This window comes from Eriocheir sinensis, chromosome 40 (assembly GCF_024679095.1).
Source record: "Eriocheir sinensis breed Jianghai 21 chromosome 40, ASM2467909v1, whole genome shotgun sequence".
Lineage (NCBI taxonomy): Eukaryota > Metazoa > Arthropoda > Malacostraca > Decapoda > Varunidae > Eriocheir > Eriocheir sinensis.
In genome coordinates this window covers 5,610,245-5,632,656 of record NC_066548.1, presented here as the reverse complement: position 1 = coordinate 5,632,656, position 22,412 = coordinate 5,610,245, and the positions used below count along the sequence as shown (strand labels likewise).

Here is a 22,412-nt window from a genome sequence, read left to right as displayed (position 1 = left end):
GAGATGGATCGTTGACAAACTAACGTGCGGTGTTCCTCACACAAAGTCGCCCGGGCGGGACAGAAGTCTTGTTCTTTTTTTCTGCTCCCGACACAGAACAGACTGCAAGGTTTCCAAAGTCACTGGCTTACAAATGTTCAAGTAAATAGACAGTATTAATAAAAAATGACAAACAGTGCAAAGACTGATTTTAATCTTACTAACGTGCAGCTATTACGTATGGTCCCATTTTATTTATACACACACACACACACACACACACACACACACACACACACACAGATATAGATATAGATAGGTATAGATATAGATAGGTATAGATATAGATAGGTATAGATATAGATAGGTATAGATATAGATAGGTATAGATATAGATAGGTATAGATATGGATAGGTATAGATATGGATAAGTATAGATATAGATATAAATATGAATAGATAGATAGATTTACATAGATAGATAGATTTACATAGATAGATAGGTATAGATATAGATATAAATATAAATAGATAGATTTACATAGATAGATAGGTATAGATATAAATATAAATAAATAGATAGATTTACATAGATAGATAGGTATAGATATAAATATAAATAAATAGATAGATTTACATAGATAGATAGGTATAGATATAAATATAAATAGATAGATAGATTTACATAGATAGATAGGTATAGATATAAATATAAATAAATAGATAGATTTACATAGATAGATAGGTATACATATAAATATAAATAAATAGATAGATTTACATAGATAGATAGGTATAGATATAAATATAAATAGATAGATAGATTTACATAGATAGATAGGTATAAATATAAATATAAATATAAATAGATATGCATACATAGATAAATAGATTTACATAGATAGATAGATAAATAGATAGATAATAAATAGATAGATAATCTAGATAGATAGATAATTAGATAGATAGATAGATAGATAGATAGGTAGATAGAAAGAGATATAAACACACACACACACACACACACACACACACACACACACACACACACACACACACACACACACACACACACACACACACACACACACACACACACACACACACACACATCAGAAAAAAAATGGTCAGATTATTTCAAAGAACATAAACATCGACAAAAATGTCCATGTTGATACGAATAAAGGTTGTACTGGGTCCGCTCCACTCTATTGTGATTGTAATTCCAGAAAATTCAGAAAGGTAATATTTGACTTTATTACCCTTATACTAAACCTAATGATAGGGTGCAAGATGCTTAGAATCATGGGGTCTAAAGGTTAATAGGAGTAAAAAAGTTTACTCGATACTGGTCTTCATCTTGAGTGTCACTGAATGAATAAATAGGGAAGACCTGCTCAGTACAGACAGACCTGCCAAGAGACATAGTTAGGTTGTAAAGGTTATGCAGAAAATAGACTGGACTGTTGAAGAAAAGGCCTGAAGGACAGCCTTAGGAGAAAACACTGGGCAGAGACAATACTAATCGCCCAGGCCCAGTGGGTCAGCCTGGCACGCTGCAATCCAACGCCCGTCGTAACAACTCTCCCGGATTATTCCCCACCAAGTCAGGATAAAAGGACAACCTCGTGAGAGGACTATAAGCATAATGTTTGTAACACTGTATGTTGTGTTGTCGCCCCACACCAAAGAGTTTTTGTCAGTCTCGTCCTGTTGACGCAGGTCTATCCACACCCACGCATGACCTGCCGACAACATTCGGAATTATTAGATTTCCACATAAGTAAATGCTACAGTAAATGATTTATGTCCTAAAACCAAGAACATTAACAAATAAATGGATCAAACTAACTAATCCTTTGTGAGCTAAACATTTGCTAAACTCAACATTTGATCGATTGGCTCAGTCGGCTCCTTCATATCGTCTTGGTTACGGAGTTCTGTTCATTGTTTCCAAAACAACTTTGGGAACAGGTATTACATCATAAATACTAACGAAAAAAAAGAGAACAAAAAAGAAAATTAGAAGAGTAAAAGACGAAATTAAATGAACACTAACAAGGATAAAACAAGGGAAAGCTTCCGGGGAAGATGGTTTTACCGCAGAGCATCCAACAAGGACGCTGGAGAAATCAATGTAACAAAAATATCGAAGACTGTCGCTGAATGTTTAAAATTATGCCACAAGAATGGAAAACAATGCAACCACCGTCTTCGTACACAACACAGGGCACCTAACAGGTCTTACAAATTACCGCCCATCAGCTTACCGTCAACTATTTACAAATTATTCGCACAGAAATTTGTAATCTGAATTTCCGACACCGTTGATTCTAACCCACTCGTGGAATAAGCTGCCTACCAAGTGAGTTCTAGCCCCCGGATCGCACCGAAGTGGTGAATCAAGTAGCAGGAAAAATAAATTAATACAGACAACACCTTTAGTGGCATTCGTTGACTACGACTCTGTGGAAACAAGTGGAAACTATTCCAGAATGATTCTTGAAGATATTTACAGGAATGGACCGGTGACTATTATACTCCATTTAGATACCGGAGATGTTTCATTAAAACAAGGAGTATGACAGGGCGATGCCGTATACCCATGACTACCTACGGCATACTTAGAAGAAATATTTTTAAAAATCTTAACTGGAGGAGCAACAACGAATAACCAGGTAATATTTGATACGCAGGTGATACTGTTCCCCTCAGAGAGCCATATGATGAACGGCATCGGATAACAGAGGCACTTAACAGGGAAGGTGTACATGTGAGCTGAAGACGAATGAGAAAAAGACTAAAGTTATGTTCAATGATTATGTACAGATCAAATAAATAGTCACCCAAGAACAAACTCTAGAAACAGTTACTGAATATTGATATTTAGGACAACTGGCACAAACCCACTCAGCATTCTTATTCAAACTGAAAAAAAAAAACATGATCCTGGGCTGGAGAACTTTCTGAAAACAAAGTAGGATACTGAGAAACTCTTTACCGCTGTGGCTAAAGCGAATTATTTCAGTCAGTGCGTCCGTCATGGCATATGGACCTTAAGCATTAACACTGCCCAAGGTTCTGGCAACGGAAGTGAGAAGCGTCGAAAGAGAAACTGAGACAGTGTTAATAAACTCTAAAATGGATTAATAAATACTATAATGGATAAGAAAAACTGCAAATGAATAAGAGAACAAATATGACATAATAAAGGCAATTAGAAAAGGTAAAGGTTCATATATAAATGTAAGAGGAAAAACAAGAGGAGAGCAAAAGTGACAATGGGAAATACGTGTTTAGATCGTTTACATCAAGACTGAACACTAAAGACACAAGACAGAAACAAATGGAAACGCTCGGGAAAGGTCTGTTTCCTGCAGGTGCATGACACAGGCCTACCGATCGCGGTTCATCACCCTGCCCCGCGCTCACTGGCAGCATGAAGGACAGCTGTTGTGCCATATTCTGGTCACGCTACGCAAGAAAGTGAGCAGACAGAGGACTGTGAGTGATAGCCGACAATGTGTCCTCCACGGAACCAGTCTTTCGGAGGCGTGCTTTGAGAAGAATTTATATCAGCAATATGTTGAAATATGTAGCTTTCCAGATGGACCAGTAACTTGCAAGCTTATTGTTGAAACATTTCCACAGAGCAGGAGTGTAGAAAGAATGCCAAGAAGTGCGCGACGGGCAAGAGTGAGGCCAGGGTAGTTTAGATTGCTGGAATCGCAAAGTGAAGGCAATAGCTCAAACATGTTCAGGTGAAAGAAAAATTAAGTTCATAAAAAAATAATCATTCGGTGGTTGTAGCAGCGTGACTAATTGAATTTAGTGTAACAGGAATGTTGTTCTTGTAGTGTTCAGCCCAAAATGGCTTTATCACAGTTATCCCTTGACTCGTTCCTAAAACTATACAAATAATAGCCCTACAAATAATAGCACTCCTAATTATCCCTGACTTAGCACAGGAAACAACATACCGGTTTCCTTAATGATGTCAACCAACGCGTCAAAACTATTCCTGGTTTTTGTCATGGCCAGTCGGTGTCCAGGAATGCGTCTGCAAAAGTTTTTGGCTTCTTGGAATGTTTTGTTTCTGAACTTCTCGACCAGGTACAGCATTCTGTCCTTTCCCAATCCGAAATAGAGATTCTCTGGCAGTGATTCTGTGATGGAACAGGAAACAGATGAAACTGAAGCAGGCAAATAACAGCTCGTTGTTGCAGATTATGGAAAAAGGAAATGAAATATTAAATAAGGTAAACTAAAAACGTACTCTCCCAGAAGACATAGGTCGCTTCGGGATCCTCCGTGACGTTAATGAAGATTGGTCCCTCGTCGGCCAGACGGCACTGCCATGCCTGCCCATCAGGCACTATGGCAGCGGCTACGCAGCGAGGATGTGTCCGGCACGCGGCCCGGCAGCTGCCTGTGCAGAGGAGGATGAGACGAGGAAAGTGTTAATCACCGGGCTTAGAAACGGGAGAACTCACGGCCTCACGACTTACCCGGCCTGCTCTGGCGAGGCCTAAGAAGGTATACTCAGTGGATCAGGTGCTGGTCTTGACATTGAACATTTGAGTGTTCAGAAAGTACATGATCCACATAAAGAGACGTGATGAAACCAACCTCAGTGAATATTAAAATAATGTTAATTGATGGTTCGGAAAACATTTATTTCATGGATGTTTGGGGAGATCAAACACGTGAAGTGCATCGTAATAAATTATTGTACTACAGTTGAGGTGAAATAATGCAAGCCGTCTATTGTAATTTTGAGTGCTTACATTTATCTTTGGCGCTTATCGTCAGGTAGGCATCCTTGCTGTCTATCGTCATCCCTGGTTTTTCTAAGTAGTTGCCAAGAGAAACACTGTTGACGTAGAACACTGAGGGCTGTCCTGCCGCGGTGGCGGGGAGGTGATGCACACACCCCACCACCAACACCGCCGCCACCGCCACACGCACCATCTTGGTCCCGTCCGCAGCTGCCAGTGGCATCTTCCCGGCGGCAGTCCTTCTGATGGGCTCGGCAGCAGCCCTCCTGACTCCTGTATGATGAAACTAGTAGTTTTGTCTTACACAATGAATACAGATTTATGCAGTGATTCAAATAGGAAGGTTGCACTGCGTGGGTTCATTAAACACACCTCTGCACAATGAGTGATTAAAGGGAGCGCCCGCCATGTCTTAAATAATTAACGTATAATTATGATTATATTCATGTGAAATGTATGGCTTTGGGGAAGTAATAAACGCTTACTTTCAGATCTATAAGTCGATACATAATAGCAGGAAAAAACAAAATGTAATCTTTTAACAAAAGTCAACTCCCAATTTTTTTCTCATCTAATAACCTACGCTGCTGGAAAAAATACCAAACAAACTTAAAGAAGAATACTAAGGATCCATCCAAGGAAATTTTAAATTTTGCTTTTCTGAAATAATGAGAATTTTTCCAATTTTGTTGGTGTATCTAACGGTATTCATTTTTTTCCGACAATTGTATCTTGAATAAAGAGAAAACGTTGTACCAAAACCTTGTGCTTTAGTTCCTATTTCCAATGATGTATCACTTATTAAAATCGATCAAATAGCGGCGAAGGAATTGCAGAAAAACTGATAATAATCCCGTTTTCTAAAGACGAGAGTTAAGGTCCGCGGATTTATAGAGTTCGCCCTTTAATTAAACCTAGATGCCTTCCCGGTTGGTACTCTTTACTGCGGCAGATTCCGCTCGTGTGAAAGGGGCCTGATTAGGTCTGTGTTTGTCATGTAGTTTCCAGTATTGTGTTCCAGGTGTGAAGACCATAATATGTGACCTGTGAGTGTTGCGGAGGTATTTATTACTCTAATTCGTTAATTTATTAATGGAAATAAAGGAAATGATTACATCAGGTTAACAAATTCTGATACAGCGTTGTCATTACTCTTGAGTAAGTCCAAATTAAAATCCCCGAAGATATGTATACCTTTGTGTTCTTTGCCATGTGCAATAGTGAGAACATCATCCATTGTATTTACGAAGATATTAATATTGCCACTTGAAGGTCTATAGATTATAACCAGGTGTTTCTTACCAGAAATATGAATTTCAACACCAGAGCATTCAATATAGGAATCAAGTATTTGCATTATTAAGTGGAAGTCCCTGGAAATATGTAAAGCCACGCCTCCATCATATGTATTTCTTCATTTTATATACGTCGAATATCCAGGTAAATGATAGGGTGATGTTAGGTGGAGGTCTAGTCTTGTCTCCGTATTATTGAAGATTTTTTGTTTGTAAGTGAACGTGTGTTCTTGGTGCACACAGTAGTAGAGTTGCTGCAAGAAGGTGATAGACTGTCATCATAAACATATTCTGACTCGGAACATGTAGGCGTTTTCTGTTGGCAAAGAACCGATTTACATCAATGTCATCATTATACTTATCACAGAAGGCAAAAGGATCATATTCTAATTCTTGAAAGTTGTTTACTGAGGGAAGTAAATTAGAAGTGTCGAGTAGAATAATTATCATCCCTTCATCATCAGGAGATGAAAAAGGTAGTTCATTAGACACACAAGTTATTATCCATATATAAAGATATATGAAATAAATAAGAAAACATACAGTGTCGGTGTCGCCTACTTCTTATTACGGACCCTGAGAGTCATCTGTGGCTGCTTAAACCTTTATCTGCTTCCAGGCCACCAGAGCCAGGCACCTCATCGGCCTCAGAGACCACTGCACCAGCACCAGCACCACCAGCACCAGCACCACCGGCACCACCAGCTCCAGCACCACCAGCACCAGCTCTGGCACCACCAGCACCAGTTGCTCCCTAGGATGACGGCCATTGCCCGGCTCTTTCCTTTATGATTAATTTTGTATGCTTAAAGAACGCAATTTCACCCTCCTTCCAGGCTTGTTTCAAGAGGGGCAATTAATTTTTCTTGAGATCGTGTGATGCTGCACACAGATTTTCATGGATGTACGTACACTCCTGTTGCTTTGAGTGTCCTTACGTTCCTTACGACTGCTTCTTGGTCTCCGAGCCTCTCAAACCTGGCAACAACCGTCCGAGGACACGAGGGAACGCCGGGACCCACTCGGTGTGCTCGTTCAATCTTCATCGCTGGGTGACCGCTATTGATTAGTGATCCCAGGATTCACCCCCTGGTTGTTCTTCTGTACCAATTACGCGAAGATTATTACGTCCGCCATAGTCTTCCTGGTGATTCTGTCTTTTTTTCATATGCCACGATCCGTGATTTTTCTCTTCAGTTGTTATAGTTTTTTCACTGACTATTTCCGATAAAGTTTCACTTCACTTCGTAATGAATGTACATTGGCCTGAGTGAATTCCAAACATTTTGATGAGTTCAGTCGCTCTTCCTTCTAGAAGCTATATTCTTGATTCCAGTTGTTCCACAATTATGTCCATCGCAGTACGGAATGTCTTTTCTTGCGATTCAGTAAGCATTTTAGCTGCCTCAGGATCCATTATTGTTAGTGGGTAGTCTCGTGTCAGCTAGTGACAGTCACTCGTATTCTCTAGGAGTAGATACTGGATGACACGTAAAGCACAACTGTTCGCTACCACTTCCAGAGACTACTTACATTTTTATGAATGTCCACGTCCAGTGACTGGTTACACTTGTTGAGTACCAGGTACTGGAGCTCAGGAAAGCACGTCTGTTCACTGCAACGTCCATGCAGTGTGTACAGTGCCATGACTTGATAATCCCTTAACCTCCTCCTCCTCTTCCTCCTTAAATAATAACTTTAAGACACCGGGTTGACGTCACGAGCAGCTAGTGAACAGCACTATAAATGTATCGCTTTGCTGTCTCATGAGTCTTCTGGGCTTGATGAAGCGTGATCCATCATGGAGCACTCCAGTCTGTTGATGGTCGTGGCGGGTGGTGAGCTGCTCCCCGCCCTTAATGATAAATAAGGATTCAAGAAGTTTTGGTGGCTACTTTTGTTTGTATTTTTCACATTTTTTTTCATGTAGGAGTTTCTTGTTCAGCTTCAGAGACACATCAGCGAGTAGAAAAATTGTGGAAATAAAGAGATTGGGTTTCAGTACATAAATTCTCCTAAAAAAAATGAAATGTTTTTATTGACGAAATTTAGTAGAAAACTTACCCCATGCATCTGGTGTTTGGAATCGCTTTTTTATATATATATATATATATATATATATATATATATATATATATATATATATATATATATATATATATATATATATATATATATATATATATATATATATATATATATCCCTTCGTAGGTCCATATTCTCAAACTTTTCGGGGCGTACACACCCACACTAGATAAGGCTGTCGAAGAGGTTGTTGACAAGACTTCTGCACCATGAGCGTGAAGAGAGAGGAGCAAAGAGACATACGGATTGAAAGATTAGATATGGAGCGAACATACTTGCAGATTGAAAGATTAGATATGGAGCGAACATACTTGCAGATTGAAAGATTAGATATGGAGCGAACATACTTGCAGATTGAAAGATTAGATATGGAGCGAACATACTTGCAGATTGAAAGATTAGATATGGAGCGAACATACTTGCAGATTGAAAGATTAGATATGGAGCGAACATACTTGCAGATTGAAAGTTTGAAAGCAAGTAGTACAGCATGTTTAGTACTCTTGAGAACCCGAACACGTACCACTGTGGACTTTGGAAATATTTGCTGAGAGCCGAAAGCGTCTGGGACCACGGACCGTACTGCCGATGTTGCAACAGATTGTACCTTACACTTCGGGCTTTACAATTGCGTACCTTGTTAAAGTAAATACACGCACTTGAGGGAACACGATTTTTTTACCGTTGTCTTTACGAGTGATTCAATAAAAGAGGACGACGTGAAAGGTTGACACACTTCGATTAAACTGTGTCTGTCTGTCTGTCTGTTTACGGTCCCTGCAGGTGAGCGGGGTAATGGGGGGCGGGCAGGTGTTTGGGCGGGGCAGGCTGCATGCGTAACACTCGGATTTCATTTAATTCTTATTCTTTACGCCTAAAATACGACGCGGACGCACCCTGGTTTAAGCGATGAAAGGAGGAGGAGAGTCAAGTCGATCCGGAATACAGATCTTCATTTCTATTTTTACGCGTGGGACATTGCGCTTTCGTCGTTGTATTTTTAGAACTGAGATGATGATGATTATTATGAAATCTTGGTACAAAAAATATCCTACTAGTCATATTTTCAACGCAATCATATAAATCCTGTTAGCTTTTGAGTGATTGCCATTGCGAAAGGAAAAAGGGGAAGACGATTACAAAAGGTACATTCGTTTTTTTTATTCCGTTTTCGAAAGGGATATGAGGAATGAGGAGGATGAGAATGAGGAGGAGGAAGAGTGAGGAGAATGTATGGAAGGGTAAAAAAAATGCGTTAATACGAGGAATAAGGAGAATGAGGATGAAGTGAAATTAGGAGAATGTAAGGAAAGGTTGACAAATGCGTTAATACGAGGAATGAGGAGGAGGAGGAGGAGGAGGAAGAATGAGTAGGAAGAGTGGAAAGCGAGACTAATGCGTTTGTTTACCCGACTTAAGAATACAGACATCACTACAGCTAAGTAAATAGATTCGTTGCGCCATCTTAAACACCAGGAAGTCCATCAATCATTACCAGATCTCTTTCTCAAGCACACACACAAGCCACGGCGCCAGCGACCCATATAGAGCAAGCAATTAGGGCTTCTTTTCAAACAGACAAACACAGCGATTGTTATGCTCCTGTGTTCCCTTGCACACACCGATATGTTAGTTGAGAGAGAGAGAGAGAGAGAGAGAGAGAGAGAGAGAGAGAGAGAGAGAGAGAGAGAGAGAGAGAGAGAGAGAGAGAGAGAGAGAGAGAGAGAGAGAGAGAGAGAGAGAGAGAGAGAGAGAGAGAGAGAGAGAGAGAGAGAGAGAGATCGGTCTAGCTGGTCTCTCTCATTGTGCTAATAACATAACAACAATCACATTACACGACATAAATACACACACACACACACACACACACACACACACGAATACACACATAGAGACACAGGCAGAGACCCAAACAGAGAGACAGAGGTTTTAAAAGGCAGACAGACAGACGGACAGACAGACAGGGAGAATGCCTCGCCCTGCACACCGCCAGCACGTCTCGCTAACGCCAAATTAAATAAACAACTCACCAACAGACTTTCACTCTCTACGTCCCAACAGGAGTCCTAGCGGAGTTTTTCCTGTCGCCCTTCCTTCATCCCTTCCTCCCTTCCCTTCCTTCCTTCCTTCCTTCCTTTCCTCCTCTCCATAGTTCCTTTCTTCCCTCCTCTCTTCTTCCTTTCTTTCCGTAATTTCACTTTCTTCCTATCTCCCTTCCTTCCTTCGTTTCCTCCTCTCCATACTTCCTTCCTTCCTTCCTTTCTTCCTCTCCATACTTCCTTTCTTCCCTCCTCTCTTCTTCCTTTCTTTCCTTAATTTCACTTCCTTCCTTCCTTCCTTCCTTCCTTTCCTACTCTCCCAATTTCCTTCCTTTCTTCCCTCCTCTCTTCTTCCCTTCTTTCCTTAATTTCACTTCCTTCCTTCCTTCCTTTCCTCCTCTCCATACTTCCTTCCTTCCTTCCTTCCTTCCTCTCCTCCTCTCCATACTTCCTTCCTTTCTTCCCTCCTCTCTTCTTCCCTTCTTTCCTTAATTTCACTTCCTTCCTTCCTTCTTCTTCATCCTTCCTTCCCTCCTTCCTTCCTTCCTTCTTTCCTTTCTTCCAATCCATCCATCCTTCTGCATTTTTTTTTCTTGTTAGAGGAAACATCTTATCTTTTACATTGCTCTCTATAGTCAAGTGAGAGATGGATAGAGAGATAGAGAAAGGGAGTCTCGTAAACACATACAGAAAGTTAATTATATAGGTAGACAAGAATACCAGTAAGTAAAATGTATGCGAGCCATTAACTGTCTCTCTAAGTTATTGGGACGTATTTTTGATCGAGTTTATTCGTTTTAAGACTGCACGAACATTTTTTTTATGGAAACGGAAGAGAAAATAACTTGCTCTCCCCCTGACTCGTTATTTCGATCGATTAGAAACGTTCTGCAGCAGTAGTCGTAGAAGTATTAGTATTAGCAGCTGTTATCGTGTCATTAACAACAACAACAACAGCAACAACAACCCTAGAAGTACAATATATAGCGACAGACAGGTAGTTAATTAGAACGAAAACTGAGGTGATTATTTTTTTATTTTCGCTGGGACGTGTGAATGGCGAGGATGGAAGGGGACGAGGCGGGGAGAGAAGGGGGAGGAAGGGGGGTGGAGAGCTGTAACGTAGAAGAAGGAAAGGAGGAAGTAAAGAGGGGAAGAGAGAGAGAGAGAGAGAGAGAGAGAGAGAGAGAGAGAGAGAGAGAGAGAGAGAGAGAGAGAGAGGTGTCCGTAAGATAAGATGATGTTAAGGGAAAGATGGATAAAGGAGACAAAGAAAGGATAGAGAAAAAAGAAACACGAAATTGACCTCTCTTTCGGCCACCTCTTTAGATTCTTTTTGTGAGCAGCGACTAGCGGGCTTATTTTTATTGTTTACTTTTTTTGTGTGCCCTTGAGCTGTGTCCTTTGTTGTAAAAAAAAAAAGAAGAAGAATAGCAGGCAAATTAAGAGGGACAAGAAGGAGAACTGGAGGTAATGAATAAAAGAGAATGGGGAGTGGAGGGGAGGGAAGACGGAAGGGAGGAGGAAGAGGAGGATGGACGGGAAATAATTACTGGATTGAGGGAGGAGGGAGAGTTGACAGGGAGGAAGGGAGGGTAAGGTGGCAGAGGATTGAGTGAATGAGTGGAGGTGGGGAGGTATGCAGGGTGGGGAGGTGGGAGAGAAGGGGGGTACCGGAGGAGGAAAGAGGGGGGGGGAAGAGGTAGGGGTAGAAGAATACTTTCTCCAACGAGTAGGTATGTCTTAAAGAGCTTCCGTCGAGGGTCACGCGCCCACCCACCCCCTCCTCACCCACACACACACCCTCCACGCCCACACCCACCCCCTCCACGCCCACACCCACCCCCTCCACGCCCACACCCCCCCCTCCACGCCCACACCCACCCCCTCCACGCGCCCACCCACCCCCTCCTCGCGCCCACACCCACCCCCTCCTCGCGCCCACCCACCCCCTCCTCACCCACAAACACCCCCTCCACGCCCACACCCACCCCTCCACCCCACACCCACCCCCTCCTCGCGTCCACCCACGCCCTCCACGCCCACACCCACCCCCTCCTCGCCCACACCCACCCCCTCCACGCCCACACCACCCACCCTGCAACCCCCCACGAACCCCCAACTCTACGGGCCCACAGACACATCATTTGGTATTGTAATATTTATTGAGCAAAACAACTGTTATGAACATAAACACAAAAGATAAAATGGTCCGTAAAAAACAAACATACTATATATAAAAAGGGCCGAAGCTCCTCACCACTTTAGCTTCCACAGAAATGAGTCCCAGAACAATATGACCTCTAAGTCTTGGTTGAGTTTCTTAGAGCCTGGTACTTATAGAGCTGTCGTAACAAAGCACTACATCTCTACAGTCTATCAGGTAACAAAGATCCACGTAGATATAGGAAATGTTCACAAAGACGTTTAGTGAAGTAGCCCAAATGTTTGAACACCGTATAAATTTCTAGTTCTTAAAATAGAGAGTGTAATAGCTCCATAATTCTTCGTATTCTGCGCCAACAGCGACAGCAACCTATATAATCCATATCCTAAAGCCCAATATCCCCTTTCCCTCGTTACAGCGCTTCCAGGCCCCACACCTCAGCCTTTCTCACAGTCCCACAAACCTCCCCCGCCCCCACGCCGCGAACCGCCTGCTAATAACATAATTCATCTTTCTCGTGTCGTCCGTGTGTGTTGTCTTGCTGATATATATACTTGTTTTAAGGAAAAGCGTCGACTAACAACAGATTTATTATTCACGAGCCCACGAGCCCACACAGGTGTAAATTGTGTCGTGTGTGTGTGGGGGGGGAAGGCTGGGGGGGTTGGGGGTTAGTGTGTGTGTGTGTGTGTGTGTGTGTGTGTGTGTGTGTGTGTGTGTGTGTGTGTGTGTGTGTGTGTGTGTGTGAGCGCCATGTGTCACCTTCCCCTCGGCACACATAGCGCCTACCTCAACTTTCACTTGTAAACTTTCTTCTTTTTTTTTTCTTCTCTGCCTCGCACTCTGCCTGGGCCTCCGCCGGGTGAGACGTGCCGCGAACCATGACAAGGGAAGGAGGAAGGAAAAAGGGAAGAAGAGGATGACTGGCGGAAGGGAGAGGGAGTTGCAGCGGAAAGGAGGAAGGAAGCAAAATGGGAAGAAAAGGAATGAATGGAAGAATGAAAAAGGAAGAAAGGGATTGAATGGAGGATGAAAAAAGGAAGGGAAATGAAGATATGGAGGAATGGGAGTAATGGAAAGATATGGATTGGAGCTAGGACCCACCCAAAAAATAGAAGGAAAGAATAAGAAGCAATGTAAAAGGAGAAGGAGAGGAAATTACGGAGGAAAAGAGGAAATGGAAATAGATGGAGTGGAGCTTGGAAAATAAAAAGAAGGAGAAAGACAGCTACAGAGAGAGAAAGAAAGGGGAGGAGAGGGAAAATATGACAGGGAAGGGAGGCATACGAAGGAAAAGAGGAAAAGAAAGAAAAAGAAGAGAAAACGACAAAGGAAGGACACAGTTACACGGGAAAGATATCAACCAAAAGAGGAAAAAAAGGGAAAGAGAGGGAACAGGATGAAAGGGAAAGGAATGTATATGAAGGAAAAGAGGAAAAAGAAGAAGAAAGAGGGACGAAGGAAGGAAAAAGTTACAAAGGAAGACTGGTAACAAAAAAGAGGTAGAAAGGGAAGGAAAGGGAGAACATGAAAGGGAAAGAAGAAGAAAAAATAAGAATGTCGAAGAGAAAACACAACAGACAAACACAAAAGAGAAAAAGAGGTAGAAAGGGAAGGAAAGGGAGAACATGAAAGGGAAAGAAAAAGAAAAAATAAGAATGTCGAAGAGAAAACACAACAGACAAACACAAAAGAGAAAAAGAGGTAGAAAGGAAAAGAAGAAAAAATAAAAAGAAAGAAGAATGACGAAGGTAGAATATAATATACACCCGCTGAACCCTCTGAAACGTCATCTAGTTGGCTCACAAACACTCCAGTTATTCCTTAAAAGCCTCAACACACCACACCAACAATTTGTCGTCCCTCCGAGCAACGCTGGCGGCCATGCTGGGAGCGCAGAGCAACGTTTTCACAGCATTTTTCAAACTACTTTTCCTTATTTATTGTTTGCTCATGCACCCTCCGCCCCTCTCTCCTCTCTTTTACTTTGCTTCTCGCTTACCTATTGCTTATTTTGTGTCTCAATTCCTTCCTATCTCCCCCTTAGTCTTAGGCCGGCATGCTCAAACGCTTCTCCCTCTCATATCAACTACTCCCAAAGGCCGAAGAGGAGATCAACCGTGTCCTAATGAGTGTTTTTTGAGGTTCGTGGTACAGAAGCATCGTCAAACTGCCACCGGGGCCATAAAACCACCCCTGGGAATGACCACTACACCCACGAAACCCATGTCAATGACGTGTGCTTGGGGGCTTCTCTGATCGCTGCGGTGTGCATAAAAGAGTTGTCTGAGGCCGAGGGGAAGTGGGGGTCAGAAATAGCACGAGAGGTACGAGTGACCAACGTGAGGGCGATGCAGAGTACCGACGATCAGCCCTTCACCCTCCAGCACACAGCCGCGGCCTCACCTGCGCTGCCTAAACCATCGTAACGTGCGTCCGGTTATGCCTTGCACGTCACTGAGCCTCCCCGTGCCTACGTAACACCTATTGCTGGCCCCAGAGATATTTTTTTAACATTTACTTTATGTTTATTAACTGGTTCCTTCTTTCTACGACTTAATAAACCCTGCTTCTCCGTGGTGTGGGCCTGGACAAGCTGATATCCCACCCGGCTGCTCATCTTCCCATTCGGGCTGGTAGATGATTGAGTACCTGGGGAAATCTGGGGAAGGTAAGCTGAGGTAACCCGGATATCACGCCTGCCCTATGTCCCGAGGTGATTGATTCTTGCCCACTACAGATGCTTAACCCCTAGACGGCGGATTTCCTACAGTCAGACCTCATAAAGCTACAGGAGTGGAACAAAAAGTGGCCGCTACAATTCAATGAAGAAAAATGTAAAGTCCTGCACCTTGGGAGAGGATATCCAGCACACCAATACCACATGGGAAACACTCCACTATCCACCACAGAGGCAGAGAAAGGCCTGGGACAATATGTTACCACGCTACCAGTGAAGGCCAAATCCGTGCCAATCGCAGCGGACGGGTTAAGGGCTAAAGAGACCAATATGAGCGCCGACGCAACGAGGGGCTTAGCATTTGACTTAACACTTCCAAGAGGAGAATGTTGATTAAAACGCCTCCCCGAAAATCATTATGCTTTTTTTGGAAACTTTTGTCTTCATTTTGTGGAGGCTGTTCCTCGACTTTGTTTCCTCTTTGGTTTCTCTCTTTTGCCATAGGAAAATAAAGACAGGAAAGTCAAAAAACAAAGGAAGAAGGAAAATAAGAAAGAGAAAATAAAGAAAAAAAACGTGAACGTATATGATTTTATAGGAAAGTGACGTTAGAAGAAGAAAGAAAACAAGGAAAAGAGAGAAAGTAAAGAAAAAAAAGACATATGATGGTTTTGGGGGAAAATGAAGTTAGAAAAAAGTAATAGAAATAGAGAGAAAAAAATATAGGACGATTGATGGGTTTACGGAGGGATAACTTAGGAGAAAGAAAATAAGGAAAAAAATAGAGAAAACAAAAAGAAAAAAAGGAAAAGAAAAAAAACGAAAGAAAAGAAAAAGAGAAAAGAAATAAAAACACGAGTGATGGTTTTACGAAAAGATAACGTAGGACAAAAACAAAAGAGAAAAAATAGAGAAAACAAAGAAGGAAAACACGTGAATACATGTTATGACGTTACGGGAAAGTTAAGTTAGCCGCGTGAATGATACTGGCTGATGTTGAGGCGAGTTGAAAGCGGCGAGCAAACAAAGAGACAAACCGCGCTGAATATTCCCGAGAGTTGGAGGCACGAGTGTAAACAATGGAGATTAATATTTTGGCGAGTCAGACATGTTAGTGTACTCCAAGGGGGGGGGGGCGAAGGGGGGAGGGGGGGATATGTGTGTACCTCCCCTCTCCACTACCCCCCCCTTCCCTTCCCTCCTTGCTAGCTTTCTATACACACACACACACACACACACACACACACACACACACACACACACACACACACAGAGGGGACAGGAAAATGATAAGAAAAAAACCCAGAAAGGAGGAAAAAAGGAAAAAGAGAAAATTAGGAAAGACATGAAAAATATGATGGTTTTACACACACACACACACACACACACACACACACACACACTCGTTCTGCCCAAAATTTCCGTTTACCCCCGCATGGAGCAGCGTCATCCCTTGGCTCGCTGGTGTAGGTGGGCGGGCGGGCGGCAGGGCTTCGATACCCGCCGAGGGGGACGAACACTTTTACTAACGCCGCGACAACCAGGAATGTCGTTTCGCTGCAGTTTTCTTTTCGGAAACGGGGAGACTCGATAGCTTATGGCCAATTAAAGTTGTTGTTTTGAACCTTTCTACATATCATGAACGACTGTGTGGAGGAGGGGAAGGGGAAGGGGGTGGTGTGTGGGGATGGAGAGGGAGGGGGTGGGGGGGTGGGGGAGGGGGGGGGGACGGGGTGGATGTGTGTGTGTGTGTGTGTGTGTGTGTGTGTGTGTGTGTGTGTGTGTGTGTGTGTGTGTCTGTCTCTCTGTCTGTCTCTTTCTGTCTGTCTGTCTATTTTCGTGTTCCTTGTGTATGCATATTTAATACTTACATTCTCTTCCTCGTCCAGACTAAGTAGAGCAGTGATCTTAATGATAACTTATTACTAAATCAATTATTGATGGAATTTTTTATGGAGGTATAATTAATGTGTTGATCCGAGCTACGTATTCTGAAGGTACAATTTAGATTAAAGAGAATGTGTGTGTGTGTGTGTGTGTGTGTGTGTGTGTGTGTGTGTGTGTGTGTGTGTGTGTGTGTGTGTGTGTGTGTGTGTGTGTGTGTTTGTGAGTTTTTGCGTTCGTGTATGAGTGCTCTCCCTCCTTAACAATTCGTGTGTGCATTAGTTTAATTTGCGTCCATCTTCAAGCTTGGCATAAATTCTTTTGATATTTTTTCGTATGTCACATTTAACATTCTCTCGACGACTTCCTTGTTTTCTGCTAATTGCTCACACTGGAATTTTCTCTCCGTAGGTAGGTGCACGCGTAGCTACCCTCTGTCTGCTCTGATTGTACGTATTTAGGTATATATGAAGGATTGTGTGTTCTCATATCCTCGTCATTTCCTCACCCACTCCATCACCCACTCCCATACTCCATCCCTCTTCATTCCCATTTTTGTTTCTCTCTCCTTTCTTTGTTTTTTTCTCTCTTCCTTTTTTTCCTTTACCGCGTCCTTATCCTCAAACCCCTATTTTTCATATCATTTCATCTTTACGCACTTCTCCTCCTCCTTCATTTCTCTGTTCTTTCTCTCTTTCCTTTTTTCCTTTACCGTTCCGTATCCTCAAACCCCTTTTCTTCTATATCTGTGTTTTTCATTTCATCTCACTTTACACACGTCTCCTCTCCATTCATTTCATTCAGCTCCTCTTTTCTCACGCCCTCAGTCACTTTCCCTGTTTACTTCATCTTTTCTAATCTCTTCCTCCCTTCTTCTCTTACCTTTCCCTTCCTCCTCCTCCTCCTCCTCCTCCTTCTGTAGCCTTTTGTTCTGGTTTCTTTCATTTGTAGTGTCTAACGGGTCTTTTTCTTCCTGTTTTTTTTGTTTTTTTTTGTTTTTTTGTTTCTTGCCCTTGAGCTTCCTCCCTTCCAAAAAAAACTCCCATTCTCCCTCATCTACTCCCTCACTCCCTCCCTCACTCCCTCACACCAGCGTCCTCCTTCCCCTCACCTCTACACAAGCCAGTCCCCTCACACCCCGCGATTCACACCTCCCTCGCACCTGGCATTAAGAATTTCACCTTTAGAATTAACTTTTCCCTTAATGATATATTGTCTGATCGGCCGCAGGACCTCGTGTGAAAGGTCCGGGAGGGAGGGAAGGGGAAAGGGGAAGGGGGTAGGAAGGAGGAGTGGATGTAGAATGAGGGGAGAAAGGGAAGAGGGAGAGAGAAGGAGGAGGAGGACGGGATTAGAAAAGATAGACAGGGAAAGTGGTGGAGACTATGAGAAAGGAGGAAATGTGAAAAAGAGAATGAAGGAAAAGGGAAACATAGAGAAGAAGAGAGGAAAAGGATAACCTAGATATGGAAGAATTAGACTTTGAGGGAAGGGAACGGATGTGAAGAAGGGGAAGAGAGAAGATAAGAGAAGGGAAGAGATAAATGAAAAAGGGGAATGAAAAGGAAAGAAGCAGAGAGATAAGAAAAGTATAGAAAGGAGGCCAGATAGGTATAAGGGGTATGGGAAAAAGGGTTAAAATTATAATGAAAAGGAAAGGTATGAGAGAAGTAACGGAGGAAGGGATTAAAAGAGATAGTAGTGAACAAGCAAAGAAGTTAAGAGGACATGAAGAAAGAGAATAGAAACAAACATAAAAGAAGTGAAAGAGAATATATGATGATAAGTGGAGGGGACTAATTTGAGGAGGGAGGAATGTAGAATGGAGAGCAGTGGGCCGAGGTCAGACATGGAGAAAATTGGAATTAAGAAAGATAAATGATACATAATTACGAGAGAAATCAAGGAAAGTGGATGATAAAAGGCAGAGGAGACTGACGGGAAAAAGCAAGACTGAAAACAAAGAGAAAAGGGAAGGTTAGAAGTATAGAAAAGTGGATAAAAGAAAGGAAAAGGAAAAGGAATGGAAGATGAGAGGCACGTAAATAAATCTGATGGGAAAAAGGAAGATGAGTAAATAAAGGAGAGTGAAGTAGCGGGAAATAAGAGTGAGGGAGAGTGAGGGAGAGTGAGGGAAGGGAAAGGAGAGAGGGAGAGAAAGGGGGACTTTTAAAGAGGCGATTAAACTACGGCCGGAAGAGAGGGCAGAGAACGTGAGGGCATGATTGAAGGAGCGGCATCTGGGCTGTGACACCTTTATGAATGGGCAGCTATTACGTCCGTCCGTCCGTGTGTGTGTGTGTGTGTGTGTGTAACTGTGTGTGTGTGCGTGCGTGTCAATGAATGAGAGAGTGTGTGGCGTTCTGGCTGAATGAAGAGAAGGGAGAAGAGAGGGTAGAAGGGCCTCGCTCTGGGCGGGGCGTACCGTGAAACGAGACCAGCCAGAGGAGGAGGAGGAGGAGGGAAGACAGAGGCGGAAGAGGAGAAAGGGAAGGCACAGATTGACGAGAAGGGGAAGAGAAAGGGTATAAGAAGAGAATGGGAAGAGAGAATGGGGATGATGAGGGAACAGAAAGAGTAGCCGTAGATGGGGAGGGGAAGAGATAAGGATGACGTGTTAAAATCTTATACAGAGAGAGAGAAAGACAGAGAATGAGAACGAGAGAGAGAGAGAAAAAAAAACATGAAAGAGAAAGAGAGAGAGAGAGATATTGAACCACTCCCCCCACCCCCCCACCCCCGCCCCCCGCAGCATGGAGGAAGAAAGAAAATGTGAAATAACAAACACAGACGAAGAAAACAGGAAAAGAAAGTTAAGGAGACTACCAAGCTTAACTACTACTACTACTACTACTACTACTACTACTACTACTACTACTACTACTACTACTACTACTACTACTACTACTACTACTACTACTACTACAAATAATCACTGATCCAACTCTGCTTAAAAACTCGCGCCCAACTCTCAGTCTCGTTCCAGCGGTTAATAATTTTCTTGGAACCTGTTTAAGACGTGTATTTTCCCCCCTTATTATTATTATTATTATCATCATTATTATTCTGCCGCGGCTGCTCGGAGTCACGCGGGCGAAGGAAGCGGTGTTGACAGGACTTTCGATTCGCTTCTGGGGACTTTGAAACCTTCTCGGAATCTTGAACTTATGGATGAGCAAAGAGAAGAAAGTGACGCGTTTGTCTTTTGTTTTGTTTTTTGCATATTTATTATAGGGCTGTGGTGGTGTGTGTGTGTGGGGAGAGAGAGAGAGAGAGAGAGAGAGAGAGAGAGAGAGAGAGAGAGAGAGAGAGAGAGAGAGAGAGAGAGAGAGAGAGAGAGAGAGAGAAGAGAAAGAAAAAAAAAGAGATCCACTTATTCAAACCACGAAAAACAACAACACAAAAACAAATCACCAAAAAATCATCTTAGTGAAATTTGAAGGTTACTAAAGATAAAAAAGAAAGATATGAAAAGGGTGATTTGCAACAAGCGGAGACACGAACAGACAGACAGACAGACAGACTACCACGAGACAATGAAGGAGTGTTTTTAGAAGCGCCAAAGACCTCATTGTAACACCGAAGAAAAGAAAGTCGCCATAGAAGACTTTAGTATAGAGAGTAACTTCGTCTTTTCGTCCTCCCTTCGTGGCCCCTTCGTCCCCCCTCCTCCCCCTCTCGCCCCTTTCTCTCCTCCCCTTCCCCTAACCCACGCTCTCTCCATTACCTCCCCTTTCACTTCCCCTACCCAGTCCTCTCTCTCTCTCTCCATTTTTTTCCATTTTCTCTTTTTACCTTCTCTTTCCTTTACTCCCTCTGTCAATTATCTCATCTACGCAATTCTCTGTTTATCCTCTTCCATTTTCTTTGCCTCACTCAAACTCCCTCTCCTTTTCTCATTCCTTTTTGCTGTCTCCTCTTCTTTGCACAATCTTTCCTTTCCTTTACCTTCTTCAAACTATTTCCAACCTCTTCCTCTCCCTTTATATACCCCGATTTCGTTCTCCTCTTCGATGCAGCTCTTCCTTCCTCCTCTCGACTCATTATCTCTCGTTACTCTCATTCCGATTCACTCCGAAAGTATGAGGGTAGCCATCACTCAAGTCGGAGGACCCGTGATCATTCATACGCTGGTGGTGGTTTGGGAGTGGCGGTGGCGGCTCTGAGGGATGGGGGTAGTGACGGAAGGTTGAGGAGGAGGAGGAGGAGGAGGAGGCGCCGGAAGAGGAGGTGATAGTTAATGGTGATGGAGGGGCTATAAAAAAAGTAGAAATAGCAGTGGTGACAGTAGTAATGGTAGCGATAGTAGCAGTAGTAGTAGTAGTAGTAGTAGTAGTTTTAGTAGTAGTAGTAGTAGTAGTAGTAGTAGTAGTAGGGGCGGTAGTAGTAATTTAAGTATTGTTTTGATAGTGTTAGTTGGTTTCATTTCGTTATAAGTGATATCATTAAGTAGCCTGATTTCACTAATTAAACACCTGACACTCACTTTTCCTGCACTGACTTTCTTCTGGACTCACCTGTAGACGTGCGTTTCATGTATTCTACCTGGGCTTGTCTCTAATACATCACCATTATCATCATCATCATCATCCATATCATCATCGTTAGTCCACTCATATACTAACACTTTTCCCAAATTTCTCCACCTCTGTCTGTTGTTAATGTCCTCCATCCTGTTCCGGCTCTAATTTAATTTCGCTTTCTGGTTATCTGAGGTTTTACATATCCAATTCCTTTCGCTACATAAGAAAAGGGTATAAATAATGTAGGTAGTCTTCCATGTGCTTGGTCCCGTTCTCTATATAGGTCTTGTAATCTTTGTGGTCACCATCAGCCAGCTTGTTGTTTGTTGTTAAATGTTTTCCAGCACGCTGACTGGATGGGCTATACAAGAGCCCTGAGAGCCTCATATATACGTTTATTCAACATCTTTTTTCATTTAGGTCGTGTTTTCACTCACTCCTTACTCACTGAATCTGTTCCGTCACCCGCTGCATTATTCGAGAACCTGTTTTTGTTTGTCTTTTTGTCAAATCTAAACTCTGCTGACTTGGCGTAAACCCACCACGTGATATGTAAATCGACATGACAAGGAATTTTGGGATGTTTAAAAGAACCAAGAGGAAGACAAGAGGGAGGTGAAGGTAGATATGGGAGGCGATGAATGGTGTTTGTTTGTTTATACATATTAGTGGCGTAGTGACTGTAGGCGGCAGCAAAGGTGGATGTGACGGCTATCAGAAGACACCTGTATTGGACAATAATATAGGTGTTCCCAGGGTGCACTCAAATGGACAACTCCTAAGAGATTGGGTCTGCTGCAGCCCTTGGCCCAGCTCCACAATGGCGGGCGGGATCCCAGTGCTGGCTGATGCGTCCATAGGAGACAAACTGCGGAAGCCTCGAAGTAAATTGAAGTACCGTCTTTGGAAGCGCACAAAACAGAATAGAAAAAAAAGTACAGATTATTACATGGAGAGAACAGAAGCGAGGGAATAGACAGA

The 22,412-nt window shown here is 42.7% G+C and overlaps 1 protein-coding gene across 4 annotated transcripts in view; it reads right to left on the bottom strand.

The window, feature by feature from the left end:
• Positions 1-1,411: 1,411 nt before the first annotated feature.
• The window catches only part of LOC127009262 (uncharacterized), a 95,008-nt gene continuing 74,007 nt past the window's right edge, over positions 1,412-22,412 (bottom strand). For 2 of the 4 annotated variants that reach the window (XM_050882152.1, XM_050882153.1), the window contains 2 exons: positions 3,960-4,145; positions 1,412-1,724 (listed from right to left, as the gene is read on the bottom strand). In XM_050882152.1, the coding sequence (XP_050738109.1) occupies positions 1,501-1,724; positions 3,960-4,145 (410 nt within the window). In that variant the 3' untranslated portion in view covers positions 1,412-1,500. Of the gene's footprint in view, positions 1,725-3,959; positions 4,146-4,255; positions 4,409-4,766; positions 5,044-7,585; positions 8,047-22,412 lie in introns of those variants that run through there. The other 2 variants (XM_050882150.1, XM_050882151.1) reach the window with 2 other exon arrangements.